The sequence below is a fragment of the Onychomys torridus genome, chromosome 2 (genome assembly GCF_903995425.1).
Source record: "Onychomys torridus chromosome 2, mOncTor1.1, whole genome shotgun sequence".
Classification (NCBI taxonomy): domain Eukaryota; kingdom Metazoa; phylum Chordata; class Mammalia; order Rodentia; family Cricetidae; genus Onychomys; species Onychomys torridus.
The window spans coordinates 66,705,547-66,724,907 of record NC_050444.1 but is presented as its reverse complement, the minus strand read 5'-3'; the positions used below and the strand labels follow the sequence as shown (position 1 = coordinate 66,724,907).

The 19,361-nt window shown below is 44.3% G+C and overlaps 1 protein-coding gene across 2 annotated transcripts in view; it reads right to left on the bottom strand.

The window, feature by feature from the left end:
- Positions 1-19,361, bottom strand: part of Tdrd7 (tudor domain containing 7) — a 62,542-nt gene that overhangs the window by 39,583 nt on the left and 3,598 nt on the right. For both annotated transcript variants that reach the window (XM_036179359.1, XM_036179360.1), the window contains exons 2-6: positions 11,194-11,406; positions 8,093-8,234; positions 7,079-7,259; positions 4,799-4,872; positions 2,457-2,674 (exon numbers count right to left, since the gene is read on the bottom strand). In XM_036179359.1, the coding sequence (XP_036035252.1) occupies positions 2,457-2,674; positions 4,799-4,872; positions 7,079-7,259; positions 8,093-8,234; positions 11,194-11,400 (822 nt within the window). In that variant the 5' untranslated portion in view covers positions 11,401-11,406. The remainder of the gene's footprint in view (positions 1-2,456; positions 2,675-4,798; positions 4,873-7,078; positions 7,260-8,092; positions 8,235-11,193; positions 11,407-19,361) is intronic.

Genomic DNA, 19,361 nt, shown 5'->3' with positions numbered 1-19,361 from the left:
GTCTAGACAGTCCTACTCAGTCTAGACAGTCCTTCTCAGTCTAGACAGTCCTACTCAGTCTAGACAGTCCTTCTCAGTCTAGACAGTCCTACTCAGTCTAGACAGTCCTTCTCAGTCTAGACAGTCCTACTCAGTCTAGACAGTCCTTCTCAGTCTAGACAGTCCTTCTCAGTCTAGACAGTCCTACTCAGTCTAGACAGTCCTTCTCAGTCTAGACAGTCCTACTCAGTCTAGACAGTCCTACTCAGTCTAGACAGTCCTACTCAGTCTAGACAGTCCTACTCAGTCTAGACAGTCCTTCTCAGTCTAGACAGTCCTACTCAGTCTCGACAGTCCTACTCAGTCTCGACAGTCCTACTCCTCAGTCTAGACAGCCCTACTCAGTCTAGACAGCCCTACTCAGTCTAGACAGCCCTACTCAGTCTAGACAGTCCTACTCAGTCTAGACAGCCCTACTCAGTCTAGACAGTCCTACTCAGTCTAGACAGCCCTCAGTCTAGACAGCCCTACTCAGTCTAGACAGTCCTACTCAGTCTAGACAGCCCTACTCAGTCTAGACAGTCCTTCTCAGTCTAGACAGCCCTACTCAGTCTAGACAGTCCTTCTCAGTCTAGACAGTCCTACTCAGTCTAGACAGTCCTACTCAAAGCCAAGAGAGGTACTGATAGGGAGTGAATTCTGTAGTTCTGCTTCATGCTGACCACTCCTGACTGGGCCAAAATGATCATGAGGTACAGATGGATCCAAGTGCTGAAAACATAACAAAAAAGTTGGTTGCTTCAGTAACCTAAAATTTAAGAGGAAACCATTCATTTTAGGCAACAGCCTAACATCAACAGGATAGATAGATACTCTTGCCAGGCAGAATATTCTGGGACTCTGTGGACATGCAGAGCAGTAAACATGAAAATTTCTCCAGAAGTAATAAACTGAGCTACAAAAATGCTAATAATTATCATCAAGTATAAAGCAACCAAAAGGTAACATATGGTTTATTCTTTTCTTAAATATATGCTATAAAGAATTTCTTATCCAAATCCAGCAGGCAGGTTGCCTATGTACCTTAACCATAAAAAGCTCTACAGCCATTAAAAATTTTACTATAAAGTATGTGATTATGGATTTTTTTTCAAATCAAGGGATGGTATGCATCCAAGATGGACTGAAACTCAGGCCATCAACTAGTAACAAGCTCCTCAGGAGTAAGGTGGCTGAGGGGACATCAATACCAACATACCGCATTCAGGGAGACTCTTCCCCAAATGAAGGGAAACAAAATTCCCATCTTAAGAACAAGCCCTGTATTTTAAACACCACAGGCAACGTTCTGCAGAACATTTGTTATTCCTGCACTTCCCAGGAAATGGAGCAGAGTCTCCAGAGCCTCCTGACATTTCTCTTTTCCCTGTTTCACATGGAATATTCTAACACTGGTCACTCTGCCCTAACCATATTCCCATAGCTATTTACCTCACCAGACTTAACCTCCATGCTTCCAGCCCTAGGGAAGTGACTGGCATGGCAGTGTGGTGTGAATGGAGAAGGAACAAGCAGGATGGATGGGTGGAAGGAAGGATGACTTCTGCCTGGAACTGGGCATTAGACTCAGAGGCAACAACAGTCTGTGGGGAAAACAGTGACAAAAACACATGCTTTTCTGAGGTCAGGTGCTTCGAGGATGAGCCAACATGTACTTTCTCCAATTGGCTTGGGGCCAACATGTATGTTAAAGAAAGCCCTCTTTCAAAACAAACATACGCCTCAAGTAACTGATTCTACAAACGGAACCAGGTGGTACTGCTGAAAGGCAGGACAGCTGCATTTTGAACAGACTCTATCTTCATAACTAAGAAACATCTAGAAGTGCTTGGGTGTAAGAGTCTAGCTGTCTCTATCTCTGGCTGGACTGTTTTCTAACCAACTGTCCTGATCCACCATCTTATTACAATCACTGACTCTGAGCAGAGGTGGGTAGAGAGCACTTTCAACCTAAAGCTTCTACCACGATGGGGCCTGTATAGGTCTCAAATGTGAGTACAGTATCAGTTCCAACAAAGTTTATGTAAAAACAATGAGCACAATAACAAATTTGTTCCACCTGAAAGTATTGAAAAATGCTCAAGATTACGCATGTACAAACTGAGACTAATACAAATTATTACCAGTAAGTGCTAAAATGGCAGAACAGTCAATGTTTATTGGCAGAGGTTCAATCAACACACAGTAGTACACAGACTAGGTTATCAACTACTAACCACACCTAAAATGAAGACAATTGGTAAAGCACTTCCAACCTCGGCATCTTTCTCAAAGGATTAAGAAGCCATGTGTACTAATCTTAGAGACAGACCAGTGCAACAGCACCCATGAAGCACTCTGCTCCCATGACTAGGGACTTGGGACCTGCAGGCCGGGCAGGGAGGGGCAAAGGAAGGGAAGAAGAAGGAAACACGTACCGTGCAAATGTGAGGCCAGTGTTCAAACTGCTGTAAAACTCCTTGGTTAAGGTCTTCTTTATAAAACTCTTTGTAAAAATGTGGAAGCTTAGATATCCAAATGCCATTGTTATGCTTGTCTAACATTTCCTTTATGCGGTTTTGAACCTCATCCAGCTTATTAGTGTAAGAGGCAGGAGGCGTGACATTTGGTTTCTCAACAGTCTGATTTAAATTATCTTTAAATTAAAAGAATGATAGCATTAATAGATTATCCCATTACCTAGCATTTGTGTCTCTGACTTTGCTATGCTATGGGCTTATGTGGCCAGGGATTTTAGAAGATTGTGGGATTAAGCTGAGCAGCACTGAGGACCACCTCACCCTATTACCCCTGAATTTTATCAGCAGAGCCAAGACACCTCCAACAAGGGAACTTACCCCTTCATTTTGCAAGGGTGCTTTATAGTTTACTTTGAGCATTAGGGCAATCTTGCTGGGTAAATATGTTTTACTATTTAATGCTTTTCTAACTGCAACTAAGGGATGCAACATTTTAGACAATATAAGTGTATGTGCAGTGTTCAACTGAAAGTTATAGTAAGTTATAATTTTGTTCCAGATGGCATAAAAATGCCTTAGCAGGAAGAGTGAAGGATATTTTATAAAAGATAAAAGGATGTCCAGGTTTTCCGATTATAATGAACTTTCTCTTTTACTAAGGAAAACAATTTAGCAATCAACAGAAGCTCCAAAACTATAAATACAATCCCAGTTAGTTTATGAACATCCACAACACGTCTGGTACCCAGACACCACCAACACGGACTGGCTTTTTCTTCTCCAATATTTATATTTCATGAAGTTTTAGCTCGCTTCTTTCACTCCCATTTATTCTTTATTTAAAACTCAGAGTGACTGAGTTTACACAATAAGTGTGAGAAATTTGTGTTTCTGTGACCACTCTGTATTTCAACTGTGGAAGTAATGTCAAACCTATTTAGATTTCTACCAGGATATATATCAAAGTATTAAAAATCTAACATCTACATGAAGAATGTGTTTACAATTTAGTCAGATACCTTTTCTGCTAAGTATAGTAATTTCTATTTTGTTTTTAACTGATAGAGATGTAAGCATAGTCTGGGGACAGTGTTCTCTAAGGATGCCAAGTCCCAAAGGGAGTTTTCCTTGAGGATACTTGGAGCTGATGGCTCTCTTCTCACTATAAGACATGATGATGTATCTCTGATACTCTTAGCAACTGGCATATACATCTCCTATTAAGGAAATAACTTACTCTATTTTAAACTCTTAAAAGGGGTATATAACTTTACTGAGTAGTCATGGTTTAGAAAATGAGTATGTGAAAATAATTCTTATATACAAAAGTCATACTATTCATTTTCATAAGCAATACTTGAAGAACATTCCTATGGAAAAGGAATTTGAACTCAGTAAAAGGCATAGTGCAAGCAGTCAATCCTGTCCAGTCACACTTACACTGAGCACATGGTGAGCACTCTGTGAACCTGCTCTTGCTGAAAGTACTCAGTGGACTTGTACACTGCCTGCACAAGACAAGTCTGTGAGTGGTGCATGCTAAGCATCGGCTTCTTTGATTTTATTAACCACCCTTGTTTTCTTAATGGTCCTTTTTGGATTTTATAATCAATAATAACTCATACTTAGCTGTCACCTCACAGTTTAAAAATAATGTTAATCTTTATTTTTATTTTATGTATATGGCTGTTTTGAGTGCATGTATGTCTGTGCACAACCACATGTGTGTGATGCCTGCAGAAGTCAGAAGAGGGTGTCAGATACTCTGGGACTAGATGGTGTGAGCCACCATGTGGGTGCTAGGAATCAAACTCAGGTCTTCTGGAAGAGCAGTCAGTACTCTTAACTTCTAAGCCATTGCTCCAGGCCCCACACCTCACAGTTTATAGTGCCAACTTTTACTAGTAGAGTATCTAAGTCTCTCTTAGGAGTTTAAGCCCCACTTTTATGACCCTGAAATAGAGCATGTAGTTTCCTTAAAGTGAGGCTGCTGAGCACCAAGTCTTGAGGGTTTACCCTCTAATTAGGGGGAGAGGATGAGGAAAACATGGGTAACTCTGCAAGCGCCACATGGACATGGAGCAGAATGGGTTTGGTGGGATGAAGGCCTCAAGTCATGCTGGCAATATCACTGGGGCATTATTTTTTCCTAAAGGTCACTTCAATGCATGAGATTCAAGTTAGAGATGGAGAGAGGGAGGAGATAAACTTCATGCAGGAGAGGGTGAATGCACATGTCAAAAGCCACCGTTAGGTATTTCTCTTGGGGCCCAAGACTCCTGACACATCTGGAAACATACCATTCACTTCCTTAGTGCAGGTTCTTGAGAGGTGCGTCTGGAAAGGTGCTGGCAGGGATGACTTTGGACTAAACCTAAGGTGTGAAAGAATGGCAAGTTTTAGACACTCTACTTTTCATTTAAAGTCCCCATGGTACTGACCAGCAAAGTAACTTATGAAAATATTCCAAACTATTAAAATAAATCTGGCATGATATTTCATATTTACTTAGAGAAAGTATGTTAAAAGCTAAACTTAAACTTGAAAAGCCTCTTTCAAAACCTGCAAGTCAGAGTTTCAACTAATCATCTTTAAAGGACAAATAGCTAAAAGCCCACAAAGAATGAACACCTGAAATAAAGAATCTTACAGACTGTAACACCCAAAAGAAAGGTTAGCAGCACCACAGATTGGGATGTCACTAAGTCACCATTTAGAACAGGCAGACAGTCATTGGAAAAGTACAGATCTTAGAGACCTGACATTGACCCTCTAGCTTGGCTCTGATGAAAGTCCTGTTTCAAAGTAGCAAAAAGCCTGATCAAATAACTGCATGGAAAAAAAGAAAGCAGGCACCTGGCTACTTTGTGTCCTTTCCAAAGTAATTTACTATCAACTATTGGACTCACATAGGAAGATGTTTCCAAATATGAGGAGGAGGAACAAACCACACCCACCCACCTATATACCCACATGCATGATGCATGTATACACGCACACCTACATACATACACACAGGTATGCACACAGCCACTCCCATGCATATACACACACCCACAAACATCCACATGCACACACCCCAAGACACACACACACATCCATGTCCTTGTATTTTTCCTTCAGTGGTGTCTCAGTGGTGTTCCAGTTCTTGAGTAATGCTTAGTACTAGCAAGAGAGTGAGTGTTTTAAGAATGGCTGAATGAATCATGATCAAAGGAATCAGTGGCTCCATTTTTTTCATTAGGAGAGGCAATCACAATTCTGAGCAGCACAGAAGACTTGAAAACTAAACTGCTTCAGTTGAAGCCTATTTCCTAAGGTACTTCAACTCTTTTTGTTGTTGTTGGTTTTTTTTTTTTTTTCAAGACAGGGTTTCTCTGTAGCTTTGCACCGTTCCTGGATCTCACTCTGTAGCCCAGGCTGGCCTCGAACTCACAGAGATCCGCCTGCCTCTGCCTTCCAAGTGCTGGGATTAAAGGCGTGTGCCACCACTGTCCGGCTGGTACTTCTATTCTAACGAAGCAGACTGTCAGGCTTTTAGAACATGCAACTGCCAGAGTTCCAGTCCTCTACACTGATCCAAGTGAAGGCTTAACAGAAAGTTCTGAAGCATACCTTTCTGCCAAACTATTTTTTAAAATTATTTCTTCTTAAATGCTCTATTATCTGGAGGGAAAGCTTCTGAAGAAAAACTGACCTTTTCTCCCAAATAGACCCTGATTCAAATGGATATGATATCACAAATTTGCAAAAAGGCACAATTTTTCCACTTGAAAGGAAGATGGGATGCTGATTCATCTCTATTAGGGCCAGCATGTGTTTCCTTTCAGGAGGCCAACAGGACAGACCCCAGGCTCTGCACAACCACTCAATCCTGCCCCTGCAGTACAGAACAGCACAGGCAACACATGAACAGGATATGGCCATGTGCCTATAGCACGGTGTTTATAAAAGCAGGCAGGGGGCTTTGGACTATAGCCCATGGACTGTAGTTTGCTGACCTCTGGGTGACTTAATAAAATCTTAGCATTTAAAATAGAAATCTTTCCAAAATCAGCTACTTGTATGCTTTTACTGGACAAGCAAGGAAATCATCCCACAACATAAAATAATGAGCTCACTGTTAGCTGGCTCAGGCAGGGCCACCCCACGCTGGGGTTAGGAGCGTCTCCTTACCAGTCCTGTTCTGTGGTACAAGCGTGCCAGGTGCCCTTGCACTATAATTCAACACTACTACATAACTGTGGTTAATTAGTGGAGCAAAGGAGAGTATACAGCTAGATGAGATTTTAGCTGAATCTTACTAATTGTAAGAACAACTCTGCTAAAAAAAAAATCTGAAAAGTACATAACATGGTGTCTTAGAACGACCTAGAGTGTGCACAACCAACAGGACAAGGGAGATCAGTGACAACAGCTGGAGGGGACAGGACAGGAGCTCAGGTGATGTCACTGTGCAGAAGAGAGGGCCTAGTGATAATGAAGGGGCCAGTGCACGCTTCTCAATATGAACATACATTTCCAACAGCTGTCACCCAGCTCACCAAGCTTCTCCTTTAAGTCAGATAAAGCCCAGGTACCTGCTGTTGGGAGACATGCTCACATGCCTCTGCACTGGAACATCTGGGTAAGGTGGCATATCCACATCAGCCTTAGCTCCCAGGGTGCTTCCTTTGTCTCTTAACAGTGCTGGATTAGGTTTCTTGCTGATAGAATAGTCTGAGGCAAATCCTGGTTGTCTGAGGGTTGCCTTTGGTTTCCCTATAAATCAGCAGACACAACAGAATCAGGTGGCCTCTTCAAACTGTAGTCTCATTATGCTGCTCCCCTGACCAGATATTTCTGTGGGTCACACTTGTCAGAAACAGTTGGAAAAAAACAAAGAGGGGATCCTGGGCAGGATGGTAAGCAGGGGATGAGGCCAGGGATCAGTTGTGGCTGAGGGTCTTGCCTGCCTCACTAGCCAGTGCTTCCCTCTGCTTGTCACTGAGCACTTCCCAAGCAGTCACCAAGTGGTGTGAAGCCAGCACTGTCCTCCGCCTTCATCAGGAAGCCCTCCTCCTCACTCATAGTGATGGCCACCTTTTCTAAATGCTTCTTCTGCCGTGGAGTCATCTCATATTTCATATCACTGTTGAACTATTGCTTGAAAATTTGGTTTTAGAATTTACTATAACCTCCTAGAGATAAGCATTCAGGAAATACAGCTGTCTACCATGTTTTCAGGCCATGTAATTCACATCTCTGAAAAACAAGTGTCTTAAAACCCAAAGATATAATCACATCACAGGTTCTTGGTTCATCCAACACTCTGGAAGGGGATTCTTGTCAGATACCCTAGAGGGCCCTACTCTACGCAGCCACCACCCCAGTCCCACCTGCTGCACTGCTCCTCAATGGAGCCACTGGATCGTGTGAGTCACAGTCATCCCCACCTCATCATCTCAAAAGAAATCTCAGCCGCAGGATTTTTCTTCTGACATATGGGTATCAGCAAATTATTCAATTAGCAGTTATCAGGAACAAAGGTAATATTTCCGTAAGTCCCTAAGACAATCAATTCAGGGACCGAAATTTGTGTGTGAAAGCCCTACCTTCTAGAAAGAACGGCACGGTTTTCTTCACTCTCATCTGACAATTAATTTGCCGCCCCATTTTCCTTTTAGAGGTCCTCTGGCGAGCCACCAGCTGAGCGATCCTTGCGGTTTCTGTGCAGGCTACAGCATAGCAGGTGATCTGTGAGCAGCAGAGCAACAACAAGACATCCTGAGGGCCAGTTTGCAGAGCTGGGTGAAAGTGAGCCTATACACCCCAAAGCCGGCTGTGTGCAGTTCCAAGCTGCTCTCTCCCAATTCCGCAGGACCAAAATTATATTTAACACAAAAGGAATCACAACTGATCCAGTGTGCTTTCTCCAACTTGGAATTTTCATTCTTTAAACAGGTATTTATTAAGAATCAACAGTAAAGCGGGTATTGTGGGTTGGCAAATAAACCAAAAGTATCCTATGCTCTACACGTACCAGCTCAGAGAAACACAGCATACATCTTTTCCCCACATATACTAGGGAAAGCAGTGAGAACACCTGAAGCTAAGCTCCTAACTCACACAGTGAGGCCATCTCTCTGAGGCCAAAGTATACTAATTTTTAAAATTATATGTGTTTGTTCAAGTGAGACTCTCAGTTGAAATCAAGAACAGGGCTCTGTGCCACAGCCAGATCACACCCCTACTCTTTGGACCAGCACTTCTATACTTGAGATACATCACAATGTAAGTCAAAAAAAAGTTACCTGCCTCAGTATGTCTCAGAAAGGGATATTAAATAGTCAAAACCCTGGAAACATTTTTAAATGCCCAAAATAGGGAAGAAAAGAATTAAAAGTAAAACATATTTCAGAAACTGTATAAAGCACTTAATAGTTCATTCATTTGGATATTTAATCATTCAAGCATTCAACACATGTTTATGAAGTACTGATTATGGAAAGAGAAAAGGTAAATCTTTCACTTTCAGAAACTCTTTTTTTAAAGTGAGAACTCTATGATCAGTGTTATAAGGAACAGGAGATGAAGGCTTAAACTTGGGAGGTTGTGGGATGCCAGCACACTCTGGACTACTGGTATCAACTGTAATTAACTTGGGTCTTCCCCTTACACGAGTTCCTACAGATGAGCTTCCCTCTGACCACTCTCTTGATCCTGGGTCCCTTTTCTTCTGTACCTAGCCCCACCCTACCTCTACTGCCCCCCCCCCACACACACACAAAGAGAGAATCAAATATAGTAAGCTTGGTGGAAAACATCCCAGATGTTCAAGCAAGGGAAAGGGCACCCAGAAAGCTGCACATTTAGGGCAGGGAGCACAGGGGTTAATCCTGTCTCTCTCTATCATACTGAAAATGGGCAGGTACCGGTAAGTGAGGTTACTGACACGGAGTAAGCACCATCGCCTACTGTACCCACACCACATGAATGCACACCCAGAGAAGATGGAGGGTTTACAGTGATCACACTCCTGTGAAGGAGGAGATGGAGGGTTTAGTGACCACACACCTGTGAAGGAGGAGATGGAGGGTTTAGTGATCACACTCCTGTGAAGGAGGAGATGGAGGGTTTAGTGACCACACTCCTGTGAAGGAGGAGATGGAGGGTTTAGTGACCACACTCCTGTGAAGGAGGAGATGGAGGGTTTAGTGATCACACTCCTGTGAAGGAGGAGATGGAGGGTTTACAGTGATCACACTCCTGTGAAGGAGGAGATGGAGGGTTTAGTGACCACACTCCTGTGAAGGAGGAGATGGAGGGTTTAGTGATCACACTCCTGTGAAGGAGGAGATGGAGGGTTTAGTGACCACACTCCTGTGAAGGAGGAGATGGAGGGTTTAGTGATCACACTCCTGTGAAGGAGGAGATGGAGGGTTTAGTGATCACACTCCTGTGAAGGAGGAGATGGAGGGTTTAGTGACCACACACCTGTGAAGGAGGAGATGGAGGGTTTAGTGACCACACTCCTGTGAAGGAGGAGATGGAGGGTTTAGTGACCACACTCCTGTGAAGGAGGAGATGGAGGGTTTAGTGACCACACTCCTGTGAAGGAGGAGATGGAGGGTTTAGTGACCACACTCCTGTGAAGGAGGAGATGGAGGGTTTAGTGACCACACTCCTGTGAAGGAGGAGATGGAGGGTTTAGTGACCACACTCCTGTGAAGGAGGAGATGGAGGGTTTAGTGACCACACTCCTGTGAAGGAGGAGATGGAGGGTTTAGTGACCACACTCCTGTGAAGGAGGAGATGGAGGGTTTACAGTGATCACACTCCTGTGAAGGAGGAGATGGAGGGTTTACAGTGATCACACTCCTGTGAAGGAGGAGATGGAGGGTTTACAGTGATCACACTCCTGTGAAGGAGGAGATGGAGGGTTCAGTGATCACACTCCTGTGAAGGAGGAGATGGAGGGTTTACAGTGATCACACTCCTGTGAAGGAGGAGATGGAGGGTTTAGTGATCACACTCCTGTGAAGGAGGAGCTGGCTGCTGAAGGAAGGAAACTGCAGCACAGCTTTGGCAGAGAGTCCTGCCATGAGGGACCAACCAACTGGGGAAAAGCCAAGTCCACAGAGCAGGAATTGGCCTAGGTGTGGTCAATGGTAACAGTTTTAAACTGCCCATTAGATCTAGAGATCAGATCATTAGTGACCTTGCAAACTCTTTCCACGGGGCTGGTGACAGTGCTCAACACGTAAAGGCACTCGCTGCCATGTCTGATGACCCAAGTTCAATCCCCAGGCCCTCAGGGTGGGAAGACAGAACAAATTTCTGACCTCTACATGTGTACTATGGCGTGTGCACACACACACACACACACACACACACACACACACACACACACACACGAAATACATGTGTAATAAAAAACTGAAACAGTTGCACAGGTTTGTAGGGAGCAGATATGGCTATTTCAGGCTTCTTGTATAGTGACTCTGTCTAGACACTGGAATTGGATAAATGTCACAAGTACTCTGAGGCATTACATCACAAAAGACACGCAGATATGGGCTGCACCTTAGGTGTGCTATCACTATGGATCTAAGTTACTCAGTGCTTGCACTTCTACAAATATGAGATCAGAAGCAACCAGGGAGATGACTTTGACTCTCGTGTGAGAATTCTGACAGGCAAGATGCCATCTTACCTCTCCAGATCTACTAGTCTCTATCCTGACCACTGCTGGCACACTTCTCAGGTAGGCTTCTAGAGTAGGGTAACCCAGCTGCTTGAAGGGGATCCAGTCTCCAGTCAAAGATCGGTACTCTCCTTGGAGCCGGGGTAATGCTATCCCGTTCTTGTGAGACTGCAGGACAGCCCTCAGCATCTTTGAAACCAGATCTGCCTCCAGCATCTTGGCCTGTAAGAACACAGGAGAAGGTTACTATATTATGACTCATCAGTCTGTGAATGGGAGAAGACTTTCAGAGCTGAAGCTTTTTAGACTGTGCCACAAACGAGTATTATTCCTATATAGTGGGAATAATACAGGGAACTATAGATAGTAATATGGACTGCCACGGGAGGGGGAAGTCAGAGAGGCACAAGAGGAGGGCTGCATGGATTTCTGACGGCCAGGACAGGAGGAAAATGAGGCTGGGGGGCAGGCAGAATGCAAAGGCAGAGGTGTGCAGGTGGGAGAGCAGGGCATAGGAGTGATCTGAGGACTGGAGGAGCCTGGTCTACAGAGTAGAGTGAGTTCCAGGGCAGCCAGAGATACACAGAGAACCCCTGCTTTGAAAAACCAACAACAAAAAGAGTCACAAACCACTAGTAAAAACACCTACCCCAGGCAGAAGCCCCTTCTTAGTTGTTGGTCAGTGCTGTCCAAGAAACTCCCCAAATATTACAGGCGATTGCTGTTATCCTTGGTTGCCTCCCACAGGTGAAGGTGAGTCCCAACCACTAAGATGCATTTCAGACACGGGGACCAGAGGACGTGAGCTAGACCTGCCCTGAAAGCCTCCTCCCCGAGGACTAGCATTCACCATACTAGAAGGCGTCACAGCAAGCTTCCAAGGGAGGGAAGCCACAGAGAGTCCTATCCAGCTGTGATGCCTGTGAACCGCATCAATGACCAGCATGGCAGGATAACCCTAAGGATGCAGCAGTGGCACACAGACCTTGGCAACAAAAGGGAAGTCGTGCCTTGTGGGGAGAACTTAGAACCACCCCTTTACTAAAGCCGTCACAGTCCCTAACCACACTCTCCATATTTGTCCTTACACTTACAGATAAGTGTAGATCTCCCTTCTCATCAAGAGGACATCTCTTGAAACAGAGACCATTACAGAAAACCATGTGTCCTTTTAGAGGTACTACCATTGTGATAAAACACCATGACCAAAAGCAAACTGGGGAAGAAAGGGTTTATTGGCTTACACTTCCAAATCACTGCTCACCATTAAAGGAACTAATGTAACCATTGCTTGCTTAGCCAAACCGTGCTTGCTGGAGATGGTCTTTCTGTGCCTGGCATTCCCCAGCTGGGCTCACAAGGAGCCTGTGAGCTTCTCTTGGAGTCATCGTCATCTTGTTGGGTCAAGTGTTTGCTATGCAGACATGAGGGCATGAATCTGGATCCCTAGCACGCACATGAAAAGCTAAGCAGACAACATACATTTATAACACTATCACTGAAGGGAAGAGGCAGTACAGCCAAAAAGGAGAACCCTGGGCTGGAGAGATAGTTCAGCTGGTAAGAGCACTGGCTGCTCTTCCAGAGATCCTGAGTTCAAGTCCAGCAACCACACAGAGGTTCACAACCATCTGTAATAGGATCTGATGCCTTCTTCTGGCCTGCCGGCACATGTGCAAGACACAGCACTCAGACATTAAAGAATACATAAATAATAATTTTTTTAAAAAGGAGAATGCCTGTCTCAAAAAACAAAACCAGATTAGAGAGTACTAGAATAAAACACCCAACACCAAGCCCTGGCCTCCAACACACATACATCAGGAAGCACACCCGCACATACACACTTATCTCCAACACACCACATGTGCATAGATGATCATACCTGCACACACATGCATACACCACACACACTTTTTTAAACTGACAACACAAAGTGCTGATGAGACCACAGAGTAACCAGAACTTACATACACTTTTTTGTGGGTGTTCAAAGCACTCTGAACACAGTTAACAGTTTCTCAGGAGGGAAGCATCCACTTGCCATAGAACTCAGCAATCCCACTCCCAAGTAACTGGCCAAGAGAAATGACAGAAAGCCTGTACATTCATGTATACAAACTTTCCTTATGGGGACAAACCTCTGACAGTTAATTCAATGACTACTAGAAAGCCTTTCGCTAACACAGATACAAAGATGGCTTAAATGAAGACCTGGTCTCCTTCATTCGCAGGCTCACTAAAAGTGAGTTCTTTGGCTACCCCACCCAAGCCTGCTTCTCCTTCTTCCCTAGGACGATTTTCCACCCTTGTCCAGGAAAGGTGCTCTTTCTGTCTTCCTTTTCTCTGCTTTGAGAGAGTGGCCAACAGCAGGTTCCCAAGCAGGGCCTCTGTTTTAGGCAGGTAAGGAGGTGGTGAAGGCCACACACCCCACTCACTCGGTCTTAACTGTCACTGGAAAGCTGGGTCCAAGGCTTCATTCTCTAATCCCATCCCCTTTCAGTGTGCTTCCTTCTTTCAGGCCATGGACTTCCCAGACCCAGCAGGTGACATGTGACCGGTGCCCTCACTGCCCCGCCCTCCACAGCAGTCTTTAGTCACCATTTGTGCGAACAGGCAGAGGCGTCAGTGACGGAGCTCACCTGTGTGCAACAGTGCATGTGCACCCTCAGTTTTCACCCCCACCCTTCCTACCTGCACGTTTGAATTCCATTCTCTGGCAATTGCTTTAGCTAGGTGAAATTTTCTGAGCTGCCCTGGTGAAGTTTCATGCTGCACATACACCTGCTACTGACATTCTCTTTTAAACACACAGATCATAAAATTTTAAAGTCCGTATTTTAGTATTTATTCCCACAGCAAAGCTGCTAACAAATAGGTGGTATATTTTGGTTTTATTTGGTGGGGGAGGACCTGGAGCTTGCAGAAGGTTGTGTCTGGGCCTGCTTTGGCTTGCGTGTCCAAATTCAATGCCAACATGCAAAGAGCATTCTTACTTTCCTGGTACAAGCTCCTTGTCCCAAGCCCGAGCACGGGAAGGCCCTTCCCAGAAGTCTTATTCCTTCTACCTCAACCCAAGCCACCCATGAGATGGACAGCTGACAGCCGCCACCCCCACCACTTCCACGAGGTCGCCCTAGACCATGAAGACGGACTGCTGACACCCGCCACCCCCCCACCACTTCCACGAGGTCGCCCTAGACCATGAAGACGGACTGCTGACACCCGCCACCCCCCATCACTTCCACGAGGTCGCCCTAGACCATGAAGACGGACAGCTGACACCCGCCACCCCCCACCACTTCCACGAGGTCGCCCTAGACCATGCCAGAAGCATCTTTGCCTCTTGGCTGGTCTCTGCTCCACTTTCTCTTCTGGAATCTATTCTTCAGACCACATATATCAAATCCTTACACATAAATCCCACCATGCCATTCTTCTGCTCAAAACCTACATCCATCCTGTCTTATTCAGACAAGAAACTCCACTTTTCTGTCTATGCCTGCCTCTACTTTTCTGACCTTCTCTCTTTTCTCCCTCACTCTATTGTACTCATTCTTACCTTTCCTGAACTGTGCCTGGGAGAGCCCCACCTCAGGACCTTTGTGCTTGCCTGTCCCACACCTGGAAACTCCTTGCCCCAGGGTCAATACCGCTCTCTTCAGGTAAATACCTCAAGTGTCATGTTCTCGGCAATGCTCTCACAGTCAGAGCCGTTGTGCCAGCTGCATGGTGACCTCTATTCCACGACTCTGCATTCCTGTCACCTTAATGTGTCTCATCACCCAATAGTCATTAGGCTGCTGTCTCCTTCACTGCAGGATTTGTGTCTGTTCTCTGCAGCCTCTTTAGTATCTGGTTCCCAAAAGAGCTCAATAAATAGTATATTGAATGAATGAGAAATTCTCCATCTAACTATCCATTCCCTTCCCCCTTCTCCTCACTAGAATACAACACATGTATGAGCTATTACATAAATATATTACATGAATAATCGTAAAGCCATTTGTTATTAAAGCTGCCCTCAAGTTACATTGAGTGCTATAAACTGAAGAAGACTACTACTCTGTCACCAGATGAAAACCAACTGTTAAATTATTTCTGGGCTCCGAGTTCACACTGAGCAGGCAGTGGTCAGGATTATTACCATGGAATTACTGTCAGGCGCCCCACATCCGAGGGGTAGTAAGTGCTGCTTCCGTGTCTGAGCATTGCAAACTTAGACACGTTTCTGTTTTCAGACAGTGCAGAGAGAGCGCTGGGATTCACCAACACTAAGTGTTACTCTACCTAAGCTTCTGGTAGTTATCTAGTTAACCAACTACCATTCCAGAAGTACAATAAGTAACAGGTTTTCACAGAGTTTCGTTTTAAGTTACGAAAAGGGGCTCATACTTGAGAAGAGTGGAAAGGTATGCCTACACAGGTGGCTGCAGTCTGTAAACAAAGGTCACCCCCAACCCCACTTTTTTCCTAAAACACAATGTCTTGCAAGAACACTAGCTCCTTGCACGTCTGAGGCTGCAAGGTGAGGACCTGAAAGATGGTTAAATACTGCAGCTCCTGGGATGGCAGAAAGGATGCGCAGGTGCTTATCTTGTTCTCATGCAGGGTGAATTTTCTAGTCTCTGCTGCAAATCCCATTAGCTATATTGCTTTAGGTATTCATCAAAAACAGAGGCACAGCTTAAAATAGTATTTTACAATACACAATGCTTTAGAATGCTGCAATTTATGAAATCTCTGATTATCATGACATTTTTGTTTGTTTAGAATTTTTACAGATAGCAATTATACTCTCCATGTACATAGGAATACCTTCCTCTAAAACAAAATCAAGTGCTTTTTAAGTTTTTGTTTGTTTGGTTGGGTGGGATTTTTTGGTTTTTCGAGACATAGTTTCTCTGTGTTGCTTTGCTCCTTTCCTGGAACTCACTCTGTATCCCAGGCTGGCCTCGAACTCACAAAGACCCACCTGGTTCTGCCTCCCAAGTGCTGGGATTAAAGGTGTGTGCCACTACCGCCTGGTGCTTTTTAAGTTGTTTTTTTTTTGTTGTTGTTTTTTGTTTGTTTGTTTGTTTGTTTTTTTAATGAATCTTGGGAATCATTCATTACAAGTAAAGGAATTCAACGGAATTTCAACTTTTTAGAGTCCAAAAGCAAAGTTTTGTGTATTCTGCTCCAAGCTTCTTCCCTTATTTCTAGTCTCTAAATATGGTGTGGTAGATGCAAATTTGGTTTTCACTGAATTTAAGTTAAATTTAAGGCTTTTACCTTGTGAGTCTTGAATATCCTATAAGAACAGGTGACTGCAAGTGAGGCTAGGCAGAGAGAAATATAGAGTGGGCCTTCCATTTCAGACTGCAGATCCTCAGGCCCACATTCTTGAGGGCTGCCCAGTCAGTGTATAGGTTGCCTGAGCTAAGTCAGACTCCCAAGTAGCAAAGCAAACTAGAAGTGGGCATGGGAAATTATTAGTCACAAAGCGAGCTTGCAAAGACCTGTCAATGAGAAAGAAATGCTGACAGACCATACTGTATTTTCACTTCCTCTTGTGTTTTCTTCTCCGTACTCATGCAGAACAGAAACATCAACCCAGCATTATACGCACTTTAGCACAATCTGCACATTCAATAGCTACTCAAGAAATTTTTGCAGAAGAATGCTTTGTGTGGGAAATGACCATGGATAAATATACTGGCTGGAAATAGAAAGCAAGTTGGAGAAACTTCTAGATTTGTATTTAATTCAAAATATCAGAAGTTGTCTTGATTTACTTACTAGCCTTCTAAACACTTGCATCAACTGACAAGTTTGCTGAGCAAGCCAGTGGATCTCCATGATTTCTCTCATAACAAGTAGGCAAATACGTTTTGGCAAATGGTCTTGGAGCAAAATGCAATTCCCTAGACCTAGCTGTCTAAGACAGTGTAGGACATGGACCCCTACCTCAGAAGGAGGACCTGGGAATAGCAAAGAATGATACAGGCTGTTGTGTAAGTTTCTCTAGATTGAAGCATTCCACCTGTAGAGAAGCTCCTTAAACAGGAAGGTAAACAGTTCAGAATAGCTTCAGGAAGTCCCTGAAACTGACCAGATTCACTAGGCCCCTCCCTGTCAGAGTAAACAATAAAAGCCAAGAGCCCCTCTCAGCCAAGTCAAGATGAAAAGTAGACTCACAGATAAGCCCAGCTGCCTGGAAGAGGTTTAGAATAACTGAGTCACTTGGAAGGGACACGTTTCAACCTGTTAAGCTGCCTATAGGCTATGCAGTGTACTACAGGTTTCCAGCTTCTGTGAGCTGTCACCCATGCTGGAGTGGACTTTGGTGATACAGCTGTCTTTTGAGTTATTTCTGCTCCTGTAAGCAACTCCTCAGCCATATTCCTATAAGAAACCCCAATAAAACTCACTGGTTCACAAAGTTGGACTTTGGTGGCATCTATACTTTAGTCTGTCATGGGCTCCTTATCTGGTGTGAGTAGATGTATGCACAGCATCTCCACAAGAAAAGCTTTGCCACATAACACAGGCACCCTAACACCATCTCCTTAAAACTATTAAGCTTAAAAATGAGGAAACTGGACCTTGGGAGATGGCTTAGTGGGGAAAGTGTTTGTTGCACACATGAATACCTGAGTTCAGAACTCCAGCATCATGTCAAAAGTGGACACAGTGGCTTGTCTTTGTAATCCCAATGAGGGAGGAAGGTAGAAACAGAAAGATCCCTGTGAACAGTGAACAGTCTAGCCAACTCAGGTCCAACTCAACCCATGCCCCAGGTCTCGTGAGAAACTGTCTCAAAGGAAAAAAACGACAGAGGAAGACACTCAATGCTGACCTCTGGCCTCGACACCCATGTGCACACATGAGCACAACCACCAGTGAACTCTACATATTTACACACATGAAAGAAATGAAGAAACTGGGGTGGAGAGATGGCTCGATATTAAAGGTACTCTCTGCTCTTGCAGAGGACCTGAGTCCTGTCCTCAGCCACCACATGGCAGCTCACACCTGCCTGTAGCTCCAGTTTCAGGGGATCCAATGGTCTTCTGACTTTCACAGGCACCAGGAACACCAGATACACATACGCACACGCAGGTAAAACATTCATACGCATAAAATAAATAAATCTTTAAAAAATGTAACTCTGAAAAATAAGGAAACGGAGGCCATGGCTGTGTCTTCTAGCTCTTACTTATTTCATGGCCAGAATCAACAACCTCTGGTCTTCTAACTTCCATTCTAAACCTTTCTTTCTGAGAACACTACCAACCTAGATGCGTGTTTAGTGACAACCCTTCAAAACTGGAAACGGGCCTAGCACAGGCTGATTTAACAGAGATGCACTCTAATCCAACAGAATGTCACATGTTGCAGAAACTCTGGTGAACCTGACTGCTTCTCATTTTCCATCATCCTTTCCTCTCCTCTATGCTACCCACACCACTGCAAATGCTCTGGTAATAATGCTGTATAAAAAGTACAGGACATCACATTTAAATGTGCTGGGGGGGGGGGGACCTGGAGACAGAAATTCAGGGCCTTCTGCATGCTAGGCAAGGGCTCTACCTCTGAGCTACATTCCAAGCCTAAATTTAAACAATTTACATGACTTCAAACAATGCTCACTGTATTTTAAAACTATGTTGTGTAAAACTGCCCCCCCTTTTTTAATATGCCTAAAATGATTCAAGGAGTTCTTATTGTGAAGAATCTGTGGAAGTTTTTGTTGTTTGCTTGAGACAGGATCTCACTCCCTATGATGCTCACGTTGGTCTCAAACTTCAGATCCTCCTGCCTTCGCCTTTAAGTGCAGGGATTCAGATGTGCACCACCACACACAACTGAGCTCTGACGCATTTCAAACAGATGTTTTCTGACGCTGTCCACCACTGACCTGGGTACTGCGCAGGCAAGTATCCATATGCTCCTGGTGTCCTACGGTTACGGGTGTCCACCAACCAACCACACTGGCACCAGTCTGGCTCTCGTCTCTGTTTTTTCTGCTGCTAAGTTTCTCTTCTTCTTCTTTTTTTCAACTATTTTTAACTGAATACTTTGTCTTGTCTTTCTCACGACATTTTTCCATCATAAATTCTAATCACCCAAATAAACCCAAAGAATTACTAGGGTAAACTCTCTTACCCTCTTAGCTACTTGATCTGTGTTGG